We start from the raw sequence: 18932 nt of genomic DNA on the forward strand, positions 1-18932 counted from the left end.
AATAACCAAATGATAACTTTTGAGTAAAATAATATGGAACATGGGTTCACACTGATATAAGCAAAAGAACAAATGGAAGGGAACGAAAAGATCTACCCTACAGCAGAAGGCCAACTAAGGAATGTACAAGGAATGACAGAATTAGAATACCACGATGTGGCAACCATCACAATATCTGGTTCAGACAAGAATCAATCTGGTGGGTGAAAGTCTCAAGAAGAATAGGATATTTACATATTCTATTGTATCTCCCACTTACTAATAACTACAACATGCTTATTAACTGTATATTGGAGGGAATTGGTAGAAACTATCAACAAAATGAAAAATGTTAATACAGTAAAACCTTAATATAATGGATTAATTTGGGCAAGGTGGTGTCTTTTAAAGTCGAAAGTCGGTCATATATAATAAAGCAGGATTTCCAAATGTGTATGCTAAAAAATTGACAAATTAGTTTACTTGTTTTTACTTATTAGACATGTTTGTGTAATTAAAATGAAATATGTATAAAAAATTAATTTCACAGAGATTTTCTATACTGTAATTTTAAATTTATCCTGAATAGGTTTAGTAAATGCATGTATTCACCAGTCACCATGAGTAAACAAATGCACATAGCTGGGGCGTGGCTTAGCACAAATCAGAACACCAGCCAGCATAAAGTCACCTGAGAAAACAGAACCAATTACCTCGAGAGATTCAGTGTGATCATGTGCTAATCATTCTCCCAACACTGTTTATGGTGACTCTAACTTAAATATGTAGACTTTAGTTGTAGATATGTAATAATTATGTTGGTGAAATTACTAGTGGTTTTTCTAACATATGGCCTACATACTAAAATTTTGTTAAAAATAACAGTGAATTAACAACAACAAAAATAACCTGTTAATTATAAGCAAATTTTGATTAAAAGCATTTTAAAATTAACAAGGTTTTATTTTTCACATGTGACATGGACTGGAAATTTTGTCCATTAAATCTGAAGTCCTTTAAATTGAAACCTGCAAAATCAAAGTTTTACTGTACAATAGGAATCTGACAAAAACAGACACATGACAAGCGAAGACAGTATGATACTGAACTTAAGATGGGGTCTGTGGACTGAACTAGCACAGTGCATTAGTGCTCAGGTCCTGATTTCTAGGGTTGTGCTGTGATCATACAAAACAGTGTCCTTCTTGTTGGGTAATATACACAAGTTGCTTCCTTAGTGCAGCAGTCTCATATGAAGGTAATACATATGTATTAAGAGGTAATGGGACATCGTAACTGCAACATATTTTCAAATGGTTCAGAAATGTTAACAGTGGGGCATCTGGGTGAAATGTAAATAGTAAGGTATCTTTTAACATTCAGAAATGTTAACATTTCTGCAACCTTCATATGAATTTGAAATTATACTTTAAAAGTTAAAACAAAAGAGAGAATACTGTATTTTCTAAAAATATAAGAGAAATTATGAGGGGATAAAATGAGGAAGCTCATGGTAAATGGAGACGGATTCTGGCTCCTGTGAAGTTAGAATTTTACCATGGTTACATCATTTAAAATTAAGTATCATGTTCTTACGAGAACATCAGTTATCCTAAAATTCAATAAAAAAATACATCTAAAACAGTGGTTCTCAACCTTCTGGCCTTTTAAATACAGTTCCTCATGTTGTGACCCAACCATAAAATTATTTTCATTGCTACTTCATAACTGCAATGTTGCTACTGTTATGAATCATAATGTAAATAACTGATATGCAGGATGGTCTTAGGCGACCCCTGTGAAAGGGTCGTTTGACCGCCAAAGGGGTCGCGACCCACAGGTTGAGAACCGCTAATCTAAAACCAAAAGGGGTCCCTCTCAATTATCCATATTAATAAAGCAGTTTTAATTTAAATTATATTTTTATTGATTTCAGAGAGGAAGGGAGAGATAGATAGAAACATCAATGAGAGAGAATCATTGATCGGTTGCCTCCTGCATGCCCCCTACTGGGGATCGAGCCCACAACCTGGGCACGTGCCCTTGACTGCAATTGAACCTGGGACCTTTCACAGGCTGATGGTCTATCCACTGAGCCAAACCAGTTAGGGCTTAATAACGTAATTTTTAAAAATCTGCATTTTACCTAAGAACATATTTGTATTTGTATTTGAATTTGAGTATGTCTATACTGGTAACGTTTTGTGAAAATTAGTCATTCCATTAATTCTGGAACATCATACGTATCTTCAAATATAGTACCAAAGACAGATAGATCCTTGCAGCATAACATTTGGTATGCAGATAAAAACTGAGCTGTGAAACTCAAATACCACTTCATATATCATCTTTTTCTGAAGCCAAGAATGCTAAATTTATTATTTTAAGCTAAAATTAGATAGCAATCAAAATAATATAATCTATAAGTAAAAAATCTGTCACCTTACCTTTGTTCTCACAAAGAATGACTTGTCCTCTGTCTCAACGAGGTAAAACAGAAAGGTGCTTTTGCACGCCTCTTTCACGACACTTTTTAGTTTGACGCGCAAACTGTTACACAAGTCTGTAATCATGTCTTCATAGGAGGCTGATCTTCTTGGGGAAGATGAATACATCTCTTGAGATGTGGCTTCTCCAGAACCAACATTTGACTCTTTAACTCGCAAACTGACTTGATTGCCATTCATCACCACCTTGTTGAATTCCGCATATTCATTAAGAATAAGGGAGATATCATTCCGGGATTCCTTCAAAGTACTGTTATATTTCAGTTTGTTGAGGTGGAAAGAAACAGTCTGATTTCTTTTAGAATTTGTAAGATGATTTCTCCTGCGATCACATCTTTCCTTCCAAAAGGAAGAACTGTCTAATTTGCTGGACCTGTGGCGTCGCGGGTGCTGGCTCTGTGGCCTGGAGTCTGAGTGCATGATTGTTACCAAGAGGGTACTTCTGCTCCGGGATGGAGGATGGAGAACTGAGGATTCAGATGTTTTTGTCAAAGGGAAAGCTTCAGAGGCAATTTGGAGAGGTGGTTTCTTCAAAAAGTCATTGGTGGAAGACGGAGAAAGCTGGGAATCTCCATTCTTTATAATTTGCTTCAGTTTCTGTTGGAAACGCAGATATTCCAGATCTAAAGTGTTCTGAGTAAGGTTATCTTCTATCTGCCAAGTATTTGTCCAGGAGCTTAGCAAGCCATGTTTAGCAGTGAAATTGCGCTGCCTCCTCAGGCCGTGCAAAGTTCTCTTGGTACCTTTGACCTCTTTAGTTATAGTAAAATTAGTGTAAGTCCTGGGGATACCATGGAGATCTCTGATTTGGATGTAACATGGCACGCTCTTATCTTCATTCTTTGATCCATCAAACCGGTTTCGGGGAGGTATGCTGGTCTCCAACTCTGAAACCTGGGTAGAGTAGGCCCAATCGTCCTTATGACTATTGTTTAGGCTCAGGAAAGAGTCATAACCATCTTTCAAAGCACCTTCTTTCTTGTGACTACATTGCAAAGCACAGGAACTCTCCATGTCTAATTTGAGATTTCTACAATCACCAAAAAAGTCTTGATCAGAGTCTCCGGAAAGTGGTTCATAATGGAAGTCAGAATTCACACTAATATCCATGTCTCCCCCCTGGGTTTCAGAGTCCTCCTCAGTCCTGATCCCCTCACCAGAGCTTTTATTTTCCACCTGCTCTTTAGAGACTCCACAAACAAGAGGAGCACAAGATTTGGGAACAAAAAAGGCAGAAGGCTCTTTATTGACATTTTCACTGGTGACTGCTGTGTTTTGATGAGAATCAGCATATAGATACGTGGGGGAAAGTCCTTTATTCGACAGATCTTTTGTTTTGCATGTTGACATATCTTGCGGCATATGGGTGGTTTTTTGTTTGCCTTCTGGAGATGGGGTGTTTGATTCAGAGTCAACACCTCCTAGGTCTATGTTGTTTTCATGTAATTCAGCTTCGGTTTCACTATTCTTAAGCAAACTGGCCATTCTGACTACTGATATTTCCTGTGTTTGAAACCCTGTCTCTACGTTTATGGGTCTTGTAAAATGGGTTACGGTAGCACCACTAGAGGAAAAAGCAAGGTTGGGGATCTCTGGGTGCCTGTGTGCCTGTGTATCATCAGCTTCATCGACTGAGTCAGAGCTCAAGGACTGAACTTGCATGTAATTGCCTTCATTTATTTTCAAATCACTGCTAAAGAGACTCTTAATGCTTTTCGGACTAGTCTCCTGTTTTAACGATACATTCATTATCTCACTTGGACTATTTGTAGAAATAAATGTATCAACCAAAGACTTATTTTCCAAAATCTTTCTAGGACTATATGGGGGCTCACTGGTCTCCAAGGCAAGGTGATTTAAGCCTGAATTTCTGTTTTCTATACTGATTGGCTGCAATGGATTTCCTGACGTTACCAATTTTTCTAGAGAAGTCTTGAAGTCAGCTCTGTAACTGCCAGTTGAGGCAGGCTGGTTTAATTCTTTATTGCAGCATGGCACCTTTTCTGAGAAAGAGAAATCCTCATCATGTTCACTTGGGACAATTTCCTTAGTTACTTTGCCCAGAAGGGTTAAATGCTTATCTTTTCTTCCTGGATGATTATTTAATAGTAGAGGCATTTCAGCAGGAAGTTGTATTTGTGGTACCTGAGTTACGTTATTTTGTCCCATTGGATGGATAGGACCAAAAGAATTTTCCTTTTCTGTTATGGCCAAATCTACTGATTCAATGTGGGAGAATTTGCCACTTTTCCCACTCTGTGCATCGGGATGTTTTAAACTACATGGAGACACATCCCGAGATGGCTGTGTTTCTTCAACTGGTATCTGGGGGTCAGGACTAGAAGCTGGTGACACTTCTTCAATTAAAGAACCAAAGGGAAAGTCTGAAGTAACATTAACTTCCTCTGTAAGCTCAAGGGCAGAAGTATATTTAGCAGAATTCACTTCTCTGTTTTCTATGGAAGTCACTTCTTGTGGCTCAATTATGTCTTCATCTATATCCTGGAGTTCTAAATTTGGTAATGGGGCCCCCTGATGTTGCTCTGTTTCACCAGCTGGCATTTCTTCTCTGGGACTTGTAGGTGGTGATATTGTGAGAGTTAGGTCAATGTCAGAATCTTCCTCTAACTCTAGGCTTACCTCCTCTCCATTTATAGATAGGCTGGTTTGTTTAGCAAATGCGGACTTAAATGATTCAAAATTCCTATTTTCACTGTTTAGACCACTCTTGTCACTCTTTAATTCTAAAGAGCCATTTGATGTATTACTTCTTGATGGAATGCAGCTAAGTGAGTAATTTTTTTCCAACATGGCAGAGGCTGATGGTGAGGCTTCTTCAATCTGTGATGGCTCCAAAATCTCTTCTGAAGATATGCTTAAGAGACTCTTAGGTTGCAGAAAAAGTTCTTGAGAGAGTTTCATTTCTTCTCTGGGTAATGAAGAATTAGAACTTTTAACTAATGGTAATGCCTCCTTTTCCAATGAATTATCAGTTGGCAATGATGAGCCTGGAACAGGAATCTCTTTCTGTAATGAATACATTTCATTATTAGCTAGTGTCTCTCCACTTACTGAGGAGGCACAGAGGTACTTAGTGCCTTTTTCTCCTGACGTTGCTAGAGATAGAATGTCCTTAAGACCTTGTGTTTGTACCTTTTCAAATGTGGATATAGGAAGTCTAAAACTTCTAGCAGGTGATACTTGTTTAAGCAACTCCATATTAAAGACTGTAGGTTTATCAGCTCTATTTGCAATTTCTGCCTGTATTGGTATACATGCATTTTTTTCAAAAGTAAGAGTAACTGGTTCCAGATTAATCATTACATACCCCATATCATCTTTCTTTTCCTGTGAAGGCTGACATTCTTTGTTTTGGGGGCTGCTATGCTCGATAAGGGTCTGTAAACCACTTGTTTTTGCTTGCACTGTTGCATGGAAATTATCGACTTTGCTTTCAAGGGTGCTATACACAGATTTTTGACAAATCACTGACTGATCGCTGATCCCATCACAAGTCTTGGTGAATGTGGTTTGTGTGACTGTATCAAAAGAAGTCACTCTTGTGCTATCAAGTGGCTCAAAGGTTTTATCTTCACCAGGAATAGAAGGTCCATTAATTTGGATACTTCCAGTGTTAGAAAGCACAAGATTAGAAGTCTCTGTTTTATCCGATGACTCTTGTTTGGATTTCCCCTCAATGATCTGAAATGACAAAAGTAAAAAAACAAACTCAAGAGTCAAACAGATTATTTTAAACATTTATATGTGAAGAACAGAATAGAAAAGGATTAATTTGAGTTTGTCCATTCTTTTGAATTTTCTAATCTGTAAGAATAAGACAGGGTAAAGATCAAACAAATCCAACTCTTTTTAGACAGGCTTAAAATACCCCACAAATAGGAATTTGTTTTCTTTAAACATAAAACACACAGATGAGATCTCCAAAACTTATTTCACAGCCCATTTTTTAAAAAGGACTTTTAGGAAGAAAAGTGGCTAGCCCACTGACAATTTAAAGACTTGAAAATCTCTTATTCCTTAGCTATCTTCTTTGCTTATAACTGGAGATAATTTCTTTCTCATTGTAATAACTCCTATTCAACAGAGCACAATAAAACATAGTACAGTTTGCATGAATAAAGTGAACCAAAGGGACTGATGGTGAATGTGGATCTGGGTTAAACATTAGGAGAATTACTTCTGGATAATTTTAATAACCTCATAAACAGGTTTTGTTTGTTTTTTAAAGGCTGAAACATAGTCTTGTCCAGAATATAGTAAAATGGACTGATCATACAATTAACCATATATATTAACCATATATTAACTTTTGGAACATTATGATCACAGACTTCCTGCCATGTCTTGTGACGATCATGTTAAAAGTCAGGACCTGGGTTTCAAACCTCATTAAAAACATCTCTGTCTTGCCGAAACCGGTTTGGCTCAGTGGATAGAGCGTCAGCCTGCGGACTGAAAGGTCCCAGGTTCGATTCCGGTCAAGGGCATGTACCTGGGTTGCGGGCACATCCCCAGTAGGAGATGTGCAGGAGGCAGCTGATCGATGTTTCTCTCTCATCGATGTTTCTAACTCTCTATCTCTCTCCCTTCCTCTCTGTAAAAAATCAATAAAACATATTTAAAAAAACAAAAAACAAAACAACAAAAAAAACATCTCTGTCTTAACAGAAAACACTGAGCTGAGGAACTGGCAGTGTGGGAACTGAGACTCAGAGTTTTAAGAGAACATTACTGGCCAGGCACAAAACACAGGAAAGTCTTAATGGTAGAAGTTATTCTGAGAATTTTCCCACCCAGTCACACTGTGGCTGTTAATCTTTGACCACAGTCCCAAACCTTACCATGCCTGTGGTCTTAGGGAAATGCATTTGTGATAATCTTGATATGTTTAGACTAATATATATACACATACATATCTATCTATATAAAAGCCCAAGCGACTGTCGCAACCGAAACAACTGAATGGACAACTGAACAGGCTGCGTGGGGCTACCAGGCCACCAGGGAGGTTAGTGAGGGATGACGAAACGACTGAGCAGTGGGCTGCGTGGGGCAACCAGGCTGGCGGGGGGGCGGGGCAGTGAGGGGTGACCAAATGACTGAAAAGCAGGCTGTGTGGGATGACCAGGCCGGCAGGGGGGACAGTTGGAGGTGACCAGGCTGGCTTGGGGGGTGCAGTTAGGGGCAATCAGGCAGGTGAGCATTTAGGAGCCAGTGGTCCTGGATTGTGAGAGGGATGTCTGACTGCCAGTTTAGGCCTGATCCTAAGGGGTCCTGATTGGAGAGGGTGCAGGCTGGGCTGAGGGGACCCCCTGTGCACGAATTTCGTGCACTGGGCCTCTAGTATATATATATATATATATTTGACTACAGGTGAAGTGTAATGTTTCTAAAGCAAAGTGTGATCATTTAAAAGAACTGCAAAATTAAACACACAACTAAAAGCAACATGGCTATTGGTTTCTAATGCCCACTGTGCTGGAATTCTTTTGTGTCCTAGTTTGCCCACTTGTAGAACAAAGGAGTGGTATAGCATTTGTGTGTGCATCTTTAAAGTAAAGGCACAGTATCCAGGAAGATGATGGAAGATTTTTAAATACATGCTACAGAAATTTTTAGAAATCATTAATTTTAATACCATTACTTCCTTCTTAATACTCTATTTTATGTTTGCAAAGATAATTTCTAAAATTAATACTGATGATAGTTAATTACATATTACCACAACAAAAAATACTTTATAAGTAGTACATATATATCGGCCTGACTAAACTATAAATATTTTCTTATTCTAAGGCAGTAATTCTTAACTGGATTTTATGTATCTTTGAGAATCATATGAAATTTATGAACCCCATCAGGAGAAAAATAATATACACACAGGAAACTCATGTATGTAAGTATACACATAAACACACACATATGCACACAGAATTTAACATTAAGAAACACCTAGACCAGTGGTTCTCAACCTTCCTAATGCCGCAACCCTTTAATACAGTTCCTCATGTTGTGGTGATCCCCAATTTCATTATTACAAATTGAACATAATTAAAGCATACTGATTAATCACAAAAATAATATGTAATTATATATGTGTTTTCCAATGGTCTTAGGCGACCCCTGTGAAAGGGTCGTTCGACCCCCAAAGGGGTCGCGACCCACAGGTTGAGAACCGCTGATCTAGATGGTATAAATTTGAATCCTGGCTTGACAATTTGCTAACTATATGACTTCAGGCAATTTCCATACTCCTCTATGCCTTAGTTGTCTCATCTATAAGACAGAAAGGAATGGTCCTTACTCATCGGGTTTTGTGATAATTAGCTGAGTTAATGTGAGCCAAGGGTTCAGACCATTATCTGGTCCATAGCAATACGTACATCAGTCTTCATTATGATGAAGACGATGAGCGTCAGGAGACATTCACAGACCCTCTGAGGCTCACCCCTGTACCTGCAAATCCCCAAGTAACCCCAGGTATAGAAACACTGCCTACTCATGTGAAGACAGGCATTAAAGGTAACCAAAACCACGCAAAATTATTCTGAAATAAAACTGAGCTGAAAGTTTAAAAAGGCAGGCATTTTTGTCAATCCATTTACTTGGAATTTTTATATACAACTTCTTTGCTCCAGTTAAAATTTGGTGATCTGGCCTGTATTTTCTTTATTTATAAATAGTTATCCACAGACCCATGAGAGGCCTGGCATTTTATTTTCTGTGACAGTATTTTTTTCAAATATAATTTTAATATATTCAATTTTAATTTAATGTTTATCAAAGATTTCTAATATTTACTATTACCACATCTGATCCTTAAACACTACTCTGGGTAAAAGACATAATGAATATTATTCGCCTCTTTTTATAAGAAAAATAAGCTCAGAGAGCAGGTAATTTGTCCCAAATTATACAACAAACAAGTGACATAATTATGGTTGGTTCCCAGATCATCTGAACCCCATTATTTTTTACTTCTGTTTCTTCAATCAGGATGACAGATAAGCTCCACGTGCAAACTATGAGCAATACTCATGAAGACTAAGTTTTGGGCATTATAATGACTTACAAAGCTAGAGAATCTACTTCCCTAAAATAAACGAATTTGTTTTGAATGTAATTTTATATATAAAGAAGAAAACTTAAAAAAATGCCAGAATTTGTAGTATTCAGCTTTACTTACCTCATTATTACAAGAATAGATGAAATTCTGCTTTTTTGGAGTATCTGGATGATCCTCTCTTACAAAAACTTCTTTCTGTTCATTCTGTACCCAGAGTTCCAAGCCTCTTGCAGGTGGTTTAATGAAAGGAAGCAAGGAGTTAGTGTCAGGGAAGGACACTTCAGCACTATGACCTCTGGGAGCTTCCTCTGTCTCTAACAAAGGGCCTACAGAACACCTTTCCACACTGGGGGACTCCTCAATTTCACTGAATTGAAAAGATTCTATTGTGGTATTGATAGACACATATTTGGCAGGGTTGCTGTGTTCTACTACTTTTCGGGATGATCGTATGACTCTGTTTTGATTGCTGTAAAACAAAGCCACCCACATATGAAGTAAAAGCTTCACTTCTTCCACGTTATCAGGTAAATCAGTGTTCCAGGGCCTGAGATTTTAAAGAAAGAACATACAAAAATCATTGAAAATGGTTACTTTATTATTAACATAAGCAAGTGGCCTTCATTATTAACCTTAATTTTTGAGTTTATTTTTATTTTAAAAATTACACAGACATGCAACAAATAAGTTAAAAAAAGAAGTTCATTTAACAAATACTTGCAATGAACCTAATCTACTCGTTTTACTGAGACAGAGAAGAAAACTGAAAATCAAAGCTTTAAGTGACTTCTTTCAAATCACAAAACCCCTAAGTGTTAAAAACATGATAAAAACAGATCTCCCAACAGATTTTTCTTTGATAACATGCAAACTCTCGTGGACACAGTATACCTATTATCTAGATAATGGTTTTAGCAACTGACTTTGCTAAGTCTGGCTTACTCATTTCTACTTTTGTATCTCTCTTCTAATAGTTGGGAAAATCTAAAAATTAAAATGTATCCGTGGGCAATTCAGTGGAACTATACTATTTTCAGATTATAGTTCTGGAAAACCTCCTGAAACCAAAAGGGGTGACACAAAACAGTTCTGGCCACTGCTAGGCAAAACGATAGCGGAGAGCTGGATTGGGATGAGTCAGAGGGTCTACCAAGCTAGGCTTCAGTTAAATAGGATGAAGGCTCAGAAAACGACCTCATAAATACATGGGAACATACCAGTAAATGTATACTCTTATGAGTGTGAGCTCATAACTTCAGTCAAGGAAACAAATTTGACACAATTTAGTCACTCACATATGAAATATTCCACTAATAGGTAGTTCAATATCATTTCATACAGCTAATGCTTTCTGCTCTTAGTCTATTCATTAGCATGTGCCAGTCACCATGCAAAACCCGAATGCATGTAACAACTGTTGGCATCGCCTGGAAATTTGTTAGGCCTGTAGATTCTCAGGTCCCATCCCAAATAGACTGAGTTAAAATCTGTAGTTCAGTGAGATCCCTATATGAGTTGTGTACACAATAAAGATTGAGAAGCACTGTCCTGAAGCACAGGAACTTCTGGGTCACAGAAGCTAGTAAGTGGGAGAGCCCAAATGAAACACCGCATTAGTCCACACTCCAAAGCCCACACTTTCTGCCACTCTATTACTGCCTTGACCACTTTTTGAGGAAAATTACAGAACCCCCCCCCCCGCCCCCCCGATGAAAAATTGCTTACTCATAGCAATCTGATCAGCTTTACAAGCTAGAAGTAATTCTTTGAATGTTTCTTCTGGAATTCAGTCTGTAAAGCATTACTTCTATATCTCACTATTTTACATTATGACCTCATTTAAATATTATAATTCAAAGACTGCAAAGGCTTATGAAGGAGCACCTCAAAATGGCAAGCTATTCATGAGGCTAAAGTTACCTTGCAAAAGTTCTCCATGTGATCACGGATGGTGGCAGAACCAGCCTCATATTCTTTGGTGTCAGTAAACACAACTGCTTGATATTATTGAATCACTGGATTTACGTAAAATACTGCTTTCTCGTTCTTTGGTGTCAGTAAACACAACTGCTTGATATTGAATCACTGGATTTACGTAAAATACTGCTTTCTCCTTTCCCACAGTTTGGCACAAGTATCTCTACTCATTATACTTATTTCAATAGGAAATTTACCTCCATTTCATAAAGTGTTACTCCTACTTACCCATGTAATGCTCTTAGTACAGTTTTCTCGAGTGGGTTGTTGGTATATTTGCTGTCTAAGCTGAATACATAGTTTGTTTCACATTTGAAAGTGACCTTGAAGGAGCCGTCACAGCTGAACACAGTACGAGAGCAGTAAAAGTCTCTCAGGCTGGAAGACAGCAATCTGCTCCTGCGCTTGAGTACTGGGTCCTCAGGAAGCTTTTGAATAGGGGAGGTGCTCAGCTGATGCCGAAATGGCATTACTTTTCCCACTGGGGTTCCTGCTTCAGGGCCCTTTGTGCCATTCTTGGTGAAGGCAGGGCCTGGTAACCCTCTCTGCTGTAGCACCTTCTTTGAATGTTCTGCAAGGAGCAGAGCATAGGAATGTTCCACAGCAACAGAACTTTGGCTTGCATCTGAAGTTTCCATTGTTTCCTCAGGAAGTGCCGACTGGGCTTCAATAGGGGTCTGACTGTCAGGAACCAAGCTCTCTTCCTCTTGGCTGACAGTGGAGTCTGATGTCAGATTACTCTTCTTATCAGAGGAGGGCTTAGGTAACACTCCCCTTTTTTTACTTTTAACTCCTCTATGATATTCATGGTCAGATGTATTGCTCAGAGAATGTTCTTTAGAAAGCAAAACATTGCTTTGTGGCAATTCAGAAGAGCAAGGAAGGTTTCTGGGCTCAGATGGTGGTGTGGTAGAGGTAGCAGCGCTTAATGCGAGATCAGCTAACAGGTTTAGGGCCTGGGAGTCACAGTTGACAATGGAATTCTCAGCTGGAGCTTTCTGAGCCACTGTGATGTTTTCTGGTTGAGCTGTATTTATGCCAATAACATCTTCTTGCCCACATAATGAAATTTTTGATTGAAGCTGAGAAGCAGTTTCTCCTTTGGCTTCAATATAAAAGAAGAAAAAAACCATAGCATTTGATTTCATAAAATTAATTCCTTGCCATATTATTGGTTAAGTCAATATATTTAAGAAAAACATTGATATGCTGCATAAACTTTATATTAAAATTTTACCATCAGACTGAGGTCTCTTTCTAGTCTCATATCTATTATAGTGTAATTACCGGAGGAAGAAGGAAGTCCTAAGGAATGTGCATATTAACAAGAAATCACCCTTCAAAAATGCATGTACTGAACCACACACACGGCACCCTGCTCAGCTAAAGGAATATACGAACAGCAGAAAATAAGAGTCTTGCCCTTAGAGAGCTTACAATCTAGTGCAAACATAAGAACTTCAAAGTTTGAATTGTATATTATAGTATGATAACATACTTCCTTAAATTATTTCCTTTAATAAGTGATTAAAGAAACCACCTAAGTTCAAAATAGAGATGATTTTAACCATGTTGATATTTAATTATAATATGCAATGATATGAATAAAAAAGTTTAAAGTCATGAGTATTCAGAATAGCTAATTGATTTCATTACCTTTTAAAACTTTAATTTCTACACAAACATTTCCTCTCTACTCTATCTGCAAAGTAGCAAATCTCCTTATCTATTGATAATTCTTCTCTCTGCAGATAATCAAATCTACCTACTCACTTGTCTTTAATCAGAAAACTGACATTCTTAAGTGGTTTACTTGTATTGTCAGGACATAAATTCAGCTTTCTTAAATGCAGTTATCATGAAGGACAAAGTTCATAACAGGTGTTTTGGAAACATGAAATTCACTTTATGATCTAATGTGTTTATTGATACTAATTTCACTTTATCTTTGTTAACAGTATGGCTCTTATCACCTATGAATAAGGTGAACACAAAGTATATTGTGTTGAGTTCAAAAGGGTTTGTGTTAATAAATAAGCATAAGCATTTAATTACTGAGTTGCTAGAGGTTCTCAATCATTGGAAATATGATCTAATAATCTATCTTAAGAAATACAAGTAAGAGAATGCCAAAGGAATTACATAAAAAATATAGAGTTCCGTTACCAAAGACTATATTGAAAACTTTAGAAAGAACAGAAAACCATTAGTTTCAGTAACAAAAAGATTGAGCCTTCTTAAACTCATATTTCAAGTATAAAAAATGAAACAGATTAGTATAGACAATTAAGAAATAAAAGAAAATTAAGAGATTATTTAAGAGGTGGTAATCTTAAAATTTTAACTTGGAATGTGGCTGCACAATATATACAGACATTTGCAATACAAATCAGCCTATTTTTGAATACACATTTTCAAAACTTTTCATTTTCTGGACTCACTTTTCTGTCAATACTCAATTGCATACCTTCTTCCCATTAATCAATTAGTCTATAACTACCTGAGAGCCAAAATTCAAATGTCATGGCTAAGAACATAGGTATTACATAGGTATCTATACTCATTTATAAACTAATTGTAAAGACAGGATCAAACCACATCAAATGATTGAAAAGCAGGATAAATTTAATTCCATAATGTTCTCAAAAACCCAAAAGGAAATGAGAGAAAAGCGAGAGATCAGAAGATCAGAGCAGGAGGAAACCGGGACTGGTGGAGGGGAAGGGCACAGGAGTGAAAAGAGAAGAGGTATGGTGTCTGTGAGGAGGCACTGGCAGGAAAGGGACAAGTTAGGAAAGAGCAGGAGATAAATATGGACCCGAGGAGTAAGTAGGAACACATTAACTGTCTTGAGAGACAAGCAGAGTTTTTTGTATGGATGCCAAAATTACAAATACTGCAGGGCCCGAGCCAGTTTGGCTCAGTGGACAGAGAGTTGGCTTGTGGACTGAAGGGTCCTGGGTTCCATTCCAATCAAGGGCACATGCCCTGGTTGTGGGCTTGATCCCTAGTAGGAGGGCATGCAGGAGGCAGCCGATCAATGATTCTCATTATTGATGTTCTATCTCTCTCTCCTTCTCCTGCTCTGAAATTCAAAAAGAAGAAGAAAAAGTGGGGTTTGCAATATGGTGAGCGTTAAAAAAATATTTAGTCATCAAACAGTATTTTAAAAAAATTTAGAAAAGAAAAAACAAAGTCAACCCATAATACCATTACCCCAACAAAACCGTAGTTTCTTTCTTTAAAATCTCACCAAATAAGATTTTTTTAAAAGCTAAAAAAACATTAAGAGAGAAAGGAGATCAGGGAAATTAGACAGAAAATTGAAAGAAATATAAAGGTATGAGAAAATAAAGTCTTTGTTAAAACAAATTTAAAAAGAAACAATAGGACTCAATACTGGAGATAAAGTAAAATTTATAGATTTTGCAGATTGGAAGAACTGCACTATACACAGAAAGGAAAAGTTAAGAAGGGACGTGGACCTGGGAGAAGAGCTGGTGTGTGTTCAGTTTCAGAGATAAAGTCTGTAGAGAAAATGGAACTTTCAAGTAAAGAGGGTACGCCTAGCATTCAAATCACAGAACTAAAGCAGTCAGCTGAGTGTACATATAACTAAGCTTCAGTATCCACTTAGCAAAATTAGGAAAGTAAAACTTCCTTTAAAATAAATTTAATGCCTTTTAAAACCAAACATAGGATTCTGGATTACTATTTTGAACACTCTCTTTAAAACTCCCCTGGGACAAATAAAGTTGCAATTTACTTTTTATAACCAATTATAGTCCAGAAAAATAGTGCTAGATACTACTTGCTTGTGCATTTAGTCATAAAAAAGGGCAAGTTATAACTTTTGTAGACAGTTTATGTTTAGGATTTATGCAAACTAGTAAGTAGGTTTATTTTGTGATACTTGAATCTTTTGTAATTTCCTAATTTACAATGGGAAATCAAGTTACTTGGTCCTGTTAATGTTTGAATTAAAGAATATAGGAAGAATTATTGATAGGTTTTTTAACTGTTCTTATATTATTTCCACACACTATAATGCAACCTTGATTATTCAGCATGTGGTGTTAAATTTACAGGAAGTGTATTTCTTACCAGGTTGTGGCTGCTTTCTGATTCTGGGATTCTGATTGCCTTTTACTATATTTACCCTCTGTTTTTGTGGTGATTTCTTCACAGGTGGTTTAGCCCTCGGAACAGTTTTGACTGGAGATTTCTCTTGTTTCCTTGCCCTTTTAGGAGTCGTTGCAACTGGAACATCTTTAGAAATAAGAGCTTCTTGGTTTTTCGTATCCAATTTGGTTGTCTGTACAAACTGTGCAGTCAGCACCTCAGCACCTTATATAAAAAAGACACCATTTTTTTAAGGGTAAGGGGGCTCAAATATTTATCAGCGTAGCTTTTCCTTTTATTTGTGTTTTTATTTTAGGACATAACTATAGTGATGGGAAATAAAATTTTGGGTATTTCATTAAAACATACATATTTTAATAAAGCAAGAGTTAAAAGTTCTCATATACATATGAAAATATGAACTTGCTAATGTTGGTCTATATCCTTACTAGGTGGGGAAGAAAAATATTAGGGTAATAACTTTATAAAAACAAGGTATGACTTAAATTTTTCTAAAAATCTCCATGATCTTTCGTAAAGTAAGCCTGGATATACTAGTTCATAGCACTGGGAGATAGATAATTCATTGTACACAAAAGCAACACAGCCCCTAAGAGGTGATATGGTTAAAACTATAACCACACCACATAAAAGAGATTGTACATTCATAAAGTGCCATCTTACATATTTTACTTTACTACTCATAAATATCTAAGTCTTAATACTACCTCAAAAAATCATTTTTTAAAGACAAGACAGAAAAAAATCACACTGGACAAAGTGTTCACCTGATTTAATTTCCTACAAATCTATTTTAACTGCTCATCTCTTTTATAAAATGCTCAGCTTTGCTTCTCACATGGAAGGAAGGAAATAGCTAAAGATAGAGGCACAAGAGGAAAACAAAACTAGCGACTATCTGCTTATATAACACAAAAGAAAGTGTTTCAATTTTTTAAGTTAAAAAAATATAAGTGCTCCCTTTGAGCACTTATTAGTATGTTTTACCCATTTGCTTTGTATAATTTCAGTTGTTTCGCAGCAAAAAAAAATTTTAGCCCCAAAGGCATCATCCTATATAATAAATAGGTAATATGCAAATTGACCACCACACCCTCGCACAAATGGCCGTCCCCACGTGGCCATAAGATGGCTGCCCCCATGTGGTCACAAGATGGTCGGCAGGGGAGGGCAGTTGGTGGGGGGGGACACCAGGCCTACAGGGGAAGGCAGTTAGGAGCGACCAGGCTGGCAGGGGAGGGCAGTTAGGGGTGACCAGGCCAGCAGGGGAGGGCAGTTAGGGGCAATTGGGCTGGCAGGGGAGTGGTTAAGGGGTGATCAGACTGGCAGGCAGAAGCGGTTAGGGGTAATCAGGCAGGCAGACAGGTGAGCGGTTGGGAGCAAGCAGTCCTGGATTGTGAGAGGGATGTCCGAGGGTGCAGGCAGGGCTGAGGGACACCCTCCCTGCTTCCCCCCCCCAGTGCACGAATTTCATGCACCGGGCCTCTAGTATAAAATAATCACACATAAATATTGTCAAAATTTTAAAATTACATTATACAGAAAACAATATTTCTAATTGAGAACAGAAAACAATACTAAACAGTTTAAGAAATTGGGATGACTGCTGATGAAATGTAGAGAAGATACCAATTTATTTCTTGGGGGTTTTAGGAAAGCTTTAGAATCTCTTAATATTGTACATGTCTTTGGGTCCAATTATTTCCCTCCCTAGTAAACTATTACACATAATAAAGCAGCATATATATTTTTTTAAGGAATAAGACCTAGCATTCCGTTATACATTTTTAGTATAAAGGAATATAAATACATTAAGAATATAAATCAAGTAGGAAAACAGTTATGTCTAAATCAAGAAGAGAAAGAAAATAAGGGTAGATGACCAAGACATAGGAGAAAGTTTTAAACAATTGCACAAACAGAAAGGGAAGATCTCTCACAATCCTGAGAGGAAAAACTGAAACATGAACAAGGTGTCCTGCAGGGACTTTTCTGTTTATTAGTGTCACTCAATGCCATGTTTCTCAAATTGCATGCAATAATCCATCGATGGATTATAAAATAAAGTTAATGGGTTGCAACCAGAATTCTTTCTTAAATGAAACAAAGTGGAAGAGAAAATATCAGATTGTATTACACATAGGGTAAATGTCTTTTGAAATTTTTGTTTTAGTCATGTGTGAATTTGTGTGTACTGACTACAAAATAAAACATATTTCTTATAGTGGATGAAATTTAAAACATCTGAGAAACAGAAAACATGTATGTTGAATTACAGATAATTTATTTAATATCTTAAAGCAAACAGGTTCATACAGAGCAGAAACAATATGGTTGGCCTGGAATTTATTTGTAAGTAGTTGTTTAGTCTGATTCACTGCTTTCTATTGTCATAATTTCCAACATTCTCCTAAATACACACATATACACCATTTTCTCAAACTGTAACAGGCCAAAAATAACTATTTGTTGAACCACAGCGTAAAATCTTAATCATCTAGAATCCTGGGGCTCTGCATATCCCTGATGTTTCTTCTCTAAGCACCAAAATTTCTAGAATCGAAATACTATTGATAGGGTGGCACACCTTTTTTGTGTGAAGGGCAGACAGTATGTATTTTCAGCTTTGAAGGTCACTGTTCTTATTCACAACCACACATCTCTGCCAAAGGTATAAAGCTATGATGTATATAGCTGTGATGTAGCCAGAGACAACCGCTTGAGGAGTCCATTGATTACACTTTGCTGACTCCTTCTCTAAGGGGTCATACAGCATATAGTTCCCTACTTTTCAACAAAATACACTACCTATAATCTGAGATGGCTCTAAGGCAAAATCGTGTTGTTTGTTGTGCTATGTTCACTAAAGTGCATTTAACTAGAGACTAAATAGCTCTAGACTCTGATTATTACTCAATTTTCAGGGGGGCAACAAAGCCACTTGTGGAACTGTCTCAATACAGGCCCTTGTGGAACTGTCTCAATACAGGCCACTGGACATTCTGACTCAACAGATCTATGGCAGGATCCAGGTGACTGTTTTTAAACTCTGACACACATAAAGGATTAGAAATCCTACCCCAGACTGTTTTAGTTTTGAAGGTTCTAGGTATTTCCCCCACCTCTTTATACATGTATAAGCTACTCGTTATTACTTTTTGCTGGTTTTGGTATGCCTGATTTAAATTTTTAAAATTTATTGATGAGAGAGAGAGAGAGAGAGAGAGAGAGATGAGAGA

At 37.2% G+C, this 18932-nt stretch overlaps 1 protein-coding gene across 2 annotated transcripts in view; it reads right to left on the bottom strand.

Annotated features, from left to right (window-relative positions):
* FAM208B (family with sequence similarity 208, member B) overlaps window positions 1-18932 on the bottom strand; it is a 99823-nt gene that overhangs the window by 13008 nt on the left and 67883 nt on the right. For both annotated transcript variants that reach the window (XM_005869506.2, XM_014542293.1), the window contains exons 16-19: window positions 15655-15897; window positions 11779-12655; window positions 9694-10120; window positions 2427-6188 (exon numbers count right to left, since the gene is read on the bottom strand). In XM_005869506.2, coding sequence (XP_005869568.1) covers window positions 2427-6188; window positions 9694-10120; window positions 11779-12655; window positions 15655-15897 — 5309 coding nt within the window. The remainder of the gene's footprint in view (window positions 1-2426; window positions 6189-9693; window positions 10121-11778; window positions 12656-15654; window positions 15898-18932) is intronic.

The sequence above is a fragment of the Myotis brandtii genome, unplaced genomic scaffold, assembly GCF_000412655.1.
Source record: "Myotis brandtii unplaced genomic scaffold, ASM41265v1 scaffold297, whole genome shotgun sequence".
In the NCBI taxonomy this organism is placed as follows: Eukaryota; Metazoa; Chordata; class Mammalia; order Chiroptera; family Vespertilionidae; genus Myotis; species Myotis brandtii.